The sequence below is a fragment of the Cricetulus griseus genome, assembly GCF_003668045.3.
Source record: "Cricetulus griseus strain 17A/GY chromosome 1 unlocalized genomic scaffold, alternate assembly CriGri-PICRH-1.0 chr1_0, whole genome shotgun sequence".
In the NCBI taxonomy this organism is placed as follows: Eukaryota; Metazoa; Chordata; class Mammalia; order Rodentia; family Cricetidae; genus Cricetulus; species Cricetulus griseus.
Window position 1 is genome coordinate 233,858,378 of NW_023276806.1, and position 8,353 is coordinate 233,866,730.

The window sequence follows — 8,353 nt, forward strand, 5'->3', positions numbered from 1 at the left end:
TGAGGGGCGGGGGGGAGGGAGGGGCTCACTCACAGCATCTCTTCAGAATAAGTAGGGTCCGATGTATTTTCAGTTTTCCAATTGAGTTTTTATAGCTCACCTTTGGCCTCGTTAGGGGCTGCCTGGAATGGAGTCACATCTCCCTGTCCAGTGTCAGATTCCTTCATAAACCACAAGGCCAGCTCTCCAGTGAGACCCCAGAGCCAGGACTGTCTTCCACTGCGGTGCAGATGCCACACTGCTCTGGGCAGTGACGAGTGTCTGCAGGCAAACACAGCGCTGTCAAGTCTCACACCTTGCCCTTCTTTCCTGTCATAGGCCTGACCTACGATGAAGTCATCAGCTTTGTGCCACCGCCCCTTGACCAAGAAGAAATGGAGTCCTGAACACCTGGTTTCTGCTGTGTCGACCCCACTTCTCTGTGAGGGGAAGGCCTTCTCATGGGAACTCTCCAAATATCATTCAAGTGCCTCTTGTTGAAAGATTCCTTCATGGTGGAAAGGGATGCATGTATGCGTGTAGTGTCTGTCTGTCTGTCTGTCTGTCTTTGTGGCTGGAGTCACTGTGCTAGCAGTGACATCGTGAGTGGTAGTGCTTTCTCAGTCTGGGCAGGCAGATGGGAACTGCTGTCTTGTTAGGGGTATGCTAAGTGCAAAGTAAGAAATGTTAAGATATCCCTGTTCCTAGTTACACTTTTGCCACTCTGGCTTCTCCGGTGGCCCCACCTTTACCATACACCACAGTGGCACAGACAGGCCATCCCCCAGCCATGCATACAGAAGAGACCAGCTGGCTCCTGAGCTCTAGCCTGTGATTGGCTTGCTTAGGATGGTCCTCAGAGCCTGACAGGTGTGTTCAAAGCCGGCAGTCTGTTTGTGCCTTAAACAGAGAAGGACACAGAGAACCGCAGCTGCTCATGTTCTGAGCCAGGTGAACGCACAGGGTTGGTGGGTAGCCAGTGGTGAGCAAGAAGAAACAAGACAGCCTTCAGGGAAGCCGCGCGTGTGTGTGTGTGTGTGTGTGTGTGTGTGTGTGTGTGTGTGTGTGTACTTGTATACTTGTGTACTTGTGTACGTGTGCAGGAGCATGTATGTGTGGCCGCCCTCCCTCTCCCAGGAGCAAGCGGAATCTATGCTTACCCTTCACCTCAGTGCAGAGGTCCCCAGTACCAGGCGCAGGTTCCTGCCTTCAGCCGCTTCCTGTGTGCTCTTCACATCTGGCAGAGTGCAGGTGTGTTTGCATGCTGTGCCCTTGGAGCTTCCACAGCCCCCTTGTCTGTCCTCTTCGGAAAGCCCTGGGACTGCCAGGCATGTGGGGACTTGCTGGCAGTTCCTGTCCACGTTGCCTCCGCTGATGCCATGGGCACAATACTGCCTCCTCACTCCAGCGCTGCTTTGTGTTGAACACAACTGATCCTCCAGGTGCTTGTGGTGCAAGGAGATGCAGGACAGACAGACAGACAGACAGACAGAGCACCTGAACTCTTGCCATCTGACTGTCACCAGTTTGGGGAGGAAAAGAGGCCTCTCCTAAGAATGTCCCCAGCTCTGGAAATCATGCTCCCCTCACTTGTAATAATCAGCTAAGGAATCCTGAACCAAAGTGAGGAACAAAGGCTCATGAGGCCGGGACTCCCTTCACTGTCTTTCTCAAAATTGGGTTGTTAAGAACAAAACCAGGCAGGACCAGTGGCGCCCGTGCTCAGAAGGGTCCTCCCGGCAGCTTGACACTGACTGGTTCTCCGTCTCCGTGTTGATTTGGGGAGAAATCAATTTTGTCTTGGGATTTTGTATGTTATAGGAATCCTTAGAGAATGTGATTCCTTCTGATGGGGAGACAGGGCAAATTATTTTAATGTTTTGTATTTTCACCTTTATAAAGATGAAATCCTCAGGGGTGAAGAACTGTTTGCATAATTTTCTGAATTTCAGGCACTTTGTGCTGTATGAGGACCCGTATATTTAAGCCTTTTGTGTAGTAAGGAAATGAAAAGCCAATTCCAGTGTTGGCCGCGACAGGTCTGTATTAGGTCAAGGTGTCTGCACTCTCAATCAGTGCAGGGTCATGCATGCTCCAGGCGGGAAGGGTAGGAAAGACCCTGGATCGTCTGGAGCCCAGCAGGATGCAGGCTGGCCAGGCCTTTCCACCTCAGTGTGCAGTTCAGGACCTCACCACCCCAGGAACATGTATCCCGGAGGCCATGGCTGGTTATGAAGGCCAGTGTGTGGTTTCCAACTAAACTCTGCTCGGATTACTTACTTTATTGAAGTTGTGTTTGCACATGTGACCATGCTGTGGTAAGAGGCCCTGCTCCAGGGCCTGAACTCAAGGGAGCTGACAGAAGAGCTCCCAGCATCCACAGCGAAATGCTGCCATCTCCCAGTTTCTCTATCAGAAGACAAGGGAATGAGGGAACTGCTGTTTTGTTTGTATTCATGAACTTGGCTGTAGTCCCATATGCCATAGGATGTCAGACAATACCACTGGTTAAAATAAAGCCTATTTTTCAAATTCAGTTGGTTTCTCAAGTTCATTCCATTCCTCTTGATTGTGGTGTTTGCAGCATGGCTTGTCTTGAACTCACAGAGATCCACCTGCCTCTGCCTCCCGAGTGCTAGGACTAAAGGCGTGCGCCACTACTGCCCGGCCAGCTTCCATTTTAAATAAAATTTAAAAGTTAAACTTAAAGGCTGGGGGGCTGGGGGTAATGGTATGTGGCAGCCCACGCCTTTAGTCCCTCCACTCTGGAGACAGAGGACCCAAATTTGATTGCCAGCACTCAGTTCCAGGGGATCCAGTGCCACTGGCCTCTGGTATCCAAGGGCATATGTACACACACTTACAAGTCCTTTAAAAGTCAGATTTTACTCAAAGTCTTTTCCCCCACCGTGATGCCCACTTTGATGTGGGGAAGACAATTGTCTGCAATGGCTACCACCTACCTGGTGCCCCTAGAGCAGAGCCTCCCAGTGCCCATTGCTGGAGGCCGTTCCCAGGCTAAATGCACCTTTGGACAGCTCCCTGACTCATTGCTGACAGGCAGTGGGGTTTTACAGGAAAGTCCAAGGCCTGTGTGTCCTGGGTGTTGCCTGGACCTGCTGAGCTGGCAGGTGTCTGCCACTGTGCCACCAAGACACATCTCCCCTGGGCTATTGCTATGGCAGAGCCTCCATGGAAGACTTGTCACCCGATGGCTATCTGATAATGGCTGTGACAGCACTGTGTGGAGGGTGTCCTCACCTACACATACAGGACTCATAACCCCATCCTGAACTCGGAGGCCGCCGCTCTCCAGGCTCCAGTCATCCATGCTTGGTCCCTGGGTTTCTGAGGCTTGTTGGAGATCACTGATGGAGGACAGTCATATGACTTTTTCTGCTTTTTAAGATGTATTTTTATTAAGCCAGTTGTAGTGGCACACACTGTTAATCCCAGTACTTTATAGTCAGAGGCAGGTGGATCTCTGAGTTCAAGACCAGCCTGATCTACAGAGCGAGTTCTAGGACAGGCAGGGATACACAGGGAAACCCTGTCTCGAAAAACAAAACCAAACAAACAAAACCTCCCCAAAACTGTAAGGGCTTCAGAGATGGCTCAGCTGGTAAAGGTGCTTGCCCTCAAGGCTGATAACCTGAGTTTGATCCCTGGGATTCACAGGATAGAAGGAGAAAATTGGCTCTTGAAAGCTGCCCTTAGACTTGCACACAGGTGGCTTTCATGCTCCCCACACCACAGAATAAACAACTAAACTTCATAAAAAATGTAGTTGGGAGCCGGGCGTTAGTGGCGCACGCCTTTAATCCCAGCACTCGGGAGGCAGAGGCAGGTGGATCTCTGTGAGTTCGAGGTCAGCCTGGTCTCCAGAGCGAATGCCAGGACAGGCTCCAAAGCCCTGTCTGGGGGAAAAAAAAAATGTAGTTGGGATCATAAATGCATGATGTTATGATGCCAGTAAGCTGTGTCAGAATGACTGAGGAGCTGCTTCCGCCCTGGGAGCTACAGTCATTTCCAGGTAGAGGGAATATGTAAATGGAGAAGGAACTGAAACCCAGAAACCACAAGGTTAATGGATTTGTTGAGGATGAAACTGCAGGATTCTGTGAGGCCGGTTGCTGGCAGGAGCCAAACCTGCTGTCCTGCTCCAGCGTGACTGCCCTGGAGTGCGGACAGAAAGCATCACCTGTACCAATAGACCATCGACATCACAGCAGGAAACACCAGCAGTGTGTTCAGACAGGATTATTTCATAGCCAAGAAAGCAAATGAGGTGCAGCCAGTGGAGCATGGTGGCACAAGCTGGAATCCTAGCATTTGGGAGGCTAAGGCGGGAGGACCAGATGTTCAGGGCTAGCCTAGGCAACATGGAGAGACATGATCTAAAATACACACAGAGAATGTATCAGGGCTGGAGAAATGGCTCACTGGGTAAGGGGGCTTGCTGCCAAGACTGACAACCTAAGTTTGATCCTCAGAAGAATCTACAGGGTGGAAGGAGAGAACTGACTCCCAAAAGTTTGTCCTCTGATCCCCCGCCACACACACACGCAAATGAATACATTAATTAAAATGTAAAAAAAAAAATCTAAATCATAATAACAAAGGATTTTGCCTTCTTTGCCCCTTATTATCTAGGCGCTATTAGCAGGGACTATTAGCAGGCCTGAAAACTCTTTGGATTATCACCCTTGATCCTAGCATATAGGGGACGGGGAGGAACCAGGGAATAAGTTAAACATCCTGCGGACCCAACATACAGTGGTGTCCGAGCTGAGGAGCCAATAACTGGACATGGAGGTGAGGGCCAGCAAGATGGTTCAGTAGGTAAAGGTGCTTGCTGCTAAGCCTGAGGACCTGAGTTCAATCCCTGGGACGGGGGTGGGGGTGGGGGGGTGCGGTGGGGGGGAGATTCTTGCAGGCTATCCTCAAGGCCCCGTATTGCAACAGATCAGTATTCCTTTGCCTCCTCTGTCTGCTGGAGCACAAGCATATGGCACCTGCCCCTCACCCTCAGCGCCCTGACCAGTGCCCAGCCACCCCGAGCAAACAACACACTGCCAAGTAGTCAGGGACCTCAAGGACAAAGGAGCCACTTCAGCCTCCAAAAGTCGTACAATGCGGACTTTTATTTATTTATTTATTTACTATGTTTACAGGGTTCTGTCTGCATGTATCCCTGCAGGCCAGAAGAGGGCACCAGGTCTCACTACAGATGGTTGTGAGCCAACCATGTGGTTGCTGGGAATTGAACTCAGGACCTCTGATGAAGCAGCCAGTGCTCTTAACTGCTGAGCCATTTCTCCAGCCCCAGTGTGGACTTATTTAAAAACTCACAGATCAAGCAGGGCGGTAGTGGTGCACACTTTTAATCCCAGCACTCAGGAGGCAGAGACCGGCACATCTCTGTGAGTTTGAGAGCAGCCTGGTCTACAAAGCGAGTTTCAGGACAGCCAGGGCTGTTACACCCTGTCTCAAAAAAACAAAAAAACAAAAACAAAAACAAAAAACAAACCAAAAAACCCCAACAACTCACAGATTGTTCCCTTTTAAAATTTTTTATTTGCTTGTTTGTTTTCACAGATCATTCTTAAGTCTGGGTCTGCCGTACCCTAAATCCTCCAGGAGTCAGAGGAGGAAGGAGCTGTATGTGCAGGTTCTAGGGACTCCAGCAGACTCCGGCTATTGAGCCAGACTGTGGGAGCTAGGGGTGTCGTGGCCCTAGCAAAGCAAAGGAAGGACATTCCAGACAGGAGCAAACACCCAGGGGTGGTGACAGCCCAAGGAGGGGTGCTCCAGGCTGAGTAAGAAGGAGGTGGGGATGGAGGGTGTGGGTGCCAGGAAGCCAGGGCCAGAAAGGCAGAGGCTGCTCACTGAGGATGAAAGAAGGTGGGCCTTACCTCCAGGCACCTGGGAGATGTAGGGTGGGTATTACCTGGCTGGCCTCCTTCCAGGGGCCCAAAAATAGATGAGGTGGCCTCTGGTTGTGAGAGGGAGTGGCAACTCCCTGTCAATCAAGATGCTATTCATTTTCCTTTCTGGTTTTCGCAGGTGTGTGTGTGTGTGTGTGTGTCAGTGTGTGTGTTAGTGTGTGTGTATGTGTGTGTATGTGTGTGTATGTGTGTGTCAGTGTGTGTGTCAGTGTGTGTGTCAGTGTGTGTGTATGTGTGTGTGTATGTGTGTGTGTATGTGTGTGTGTATGTGTGTGTATGTGTGTGTGTATGTGTGTGAGTATGTGTGTGTGTATGTGTGTGTGTTAGTGTGTGTGTGTGTGTGTGTGTGTTGCTTGTGTGGGGGCACAGTGCACATGGGAGTGTCTGCACGTGGATGTCCAAGACTTCTTGAGTCAAATTCATCCTTAATCTATCTTGCGTCTTATTGGTTGGAATTGAGGAAGTCTCTCACCCAAATGCTGCTCTGGCTAATCCCATCCCCCTCCCCCCCCCCCCCCGCGCCCTGCCCCGTCCCTCCCACCCCCACCACAGTTGATTTACTCTGGAGAATCTCCACCTTCCTAGAATGCAGTGGGCAGCCGTGTCTGCTTGTTAGTTCATGTGCATTCTGGAGATGCCAAGGGTAACCCTATGCTTGGATGTGTTAACCACTGAGCAAGCTCCCCAATCCTCTTTGCTTATTTTTGAGATGTACTTGCTATATTCTCAGCCTGTCTCAAACTCACTGTGTAGCCCAGGCTGGCCCTGACGATCCTGGTTCTCCTGTCTCCACCATCTGCATGCTGAGACTGTAGGCATGTGCCCCCTCGCCTGGCTGTGAGATGTTCTTTCTGTCTCTTCTAAAGTGCTTCTCTAAAAATACATATATTTAGTAGTGGGGTGGGGGGGCAGTTAGTTCTTTCCTTTCCATCTTGTGGGTCCTGGAGAATGAACTCAGGTTGCCAGGCTTGGTGGAGAGTGCCTTTATCGGCCGAGCCTTCTCGCTGGTCCTCATTGCTGTCTTAATCCAGGGCCGTGGCTTGGTCTGGTGGAGCTGGTGAGGTGGGGTGTTTTCACCACAGCCACTGACACATACACTCTGCCTCCACGCTCCTCTAGCCCAGAGCTGTCTCCCAGCCCAGCACTGGCTGTCTCCACAGGAGAAAAAGGGGTCCAGTCATGAGACTTGAATAGTAATGAAAAGGGGGGCCCACGATTATGAAGCCGGATGGAACTTTCTGGAAAGTGAGTACAGAGCCGGATGAAGTCAAGACAGCTACTTTTGGATTCCCAAAGGAGAGCAAGGTGTCCCTTCCCAAGCGTGGCTGAGCAGGGTCACTAGGAGGGACTCTGGAAAGGATGACCAGGATGGACCCTAAAATTCAAACACTGACCCTGTGTGGTTACTATCTCTTCCAGAGGACTCAAGTTCAATTCTTTCTTGTTTTTATTTTTCCCAGACAGGGTTTCTCTGTGTAGCCCTGCCTGTCCTGGAACTCACTCTATAGGCCAGGCTGGCCCCAAACTCAGAGACTCTCCTGCTTCTGCCTCGGAATGCTGGGATTAAAGGTGTGCACCAGCACCTCGGGGCTTCCGAGTTCAATTCTCAGCACCCACATTAGATGGCCCACAACTGCCTGTAACTCCAACTCTGAGGGATCCAGCAGCCTCCTCTGTGGGCACCCCACCCCCTCCTCACACACATAAGTAAATTTAAGTTTATAAAAGACTTATTTTATTTCTAACTACCTGGGTTATGTTGGGGCAGGATATACGCAGGTGCCAGAAGAGGCCAGAGGCATCCAATCTCCCGGAACTGGAGTTCCAGGCACCTGTGAGGCAGGCACCTCGTGTGGGTGCTGGGACCCAACCTTGGGAAGAGTACCAGGTGTTTCTAACTTAATGACTCATCTCTCCAGCCTCTAGAATGTTTTTTTAAGCTAGAATACCTTCCTTTTACTCATCGACAATTTCCTATAGAGGTATACATATGTGTGGGCATGGGTGCATGTGTGTACATAAAATGTGTCTTGATTGAATCCTCCCAGCTCGTCCCCTCTGCCTGCACACCCTCTCCATTTTTATCTATTTATTTATTTATTTTGTAGCCCGCTGACTCCAGTCAGTACAGCATGCTGGAATGTTGGCCCATCGTGCTGGGTTCATGGTGTGCAGGTAACCATAGCTATTGTGTTCATGAGTGCAACCATCATGGCCTGTCCAGAGGACAGCATTCTCGGCACTCTCCCCAATCCTCCGGCTCTTCCATTCTCCATGCTCCCCGAGCCTCGGGAGATGGAGTAGTTGGTGTAGATGCCCAGTTTAGGGCTAAGCACTTAACAGTCACTCTTGGCACTTGCACCAGTTATGAGTCTCTGCATTAACCGCTGTCCACGGCTAAGAGAAGCTTCCTGGGACAATTTCGT

The 8,353-nt window shown here is 50.6% G+C and overlaps 1 protein-coding gene across 3 annotated transcripts in view; it reads left to right on the forward strand.

The window, feature by feature from the left end:
- Mapk14 (mitogen-activated protein kinase 14) overlaps nucleotides 1–2,515 on the forward strand; it is a 57,919-nt gene extending 55,404 nt beyond the window's left edge. For all 3 annotated transcript variants that reach the window (XM_027389051.2, XM_027389050.2, XM_027389052.2), the window contains one exon: nucleotides 319–2,515. In XM_027389051.2, coding sequence (XP_027244852.1) covers nucleotides 319–386 — 68 coding nt within the window. In that variant the 3' untranslated portion in view covers nucleotides 387–2,515. The remainder of the gene's footprint in view (nucleotides 1–318) is intronic.
- The last annotated feature ends 5,838 nt before the right edge of the window (nucleotides 2,516–8,353 follow it).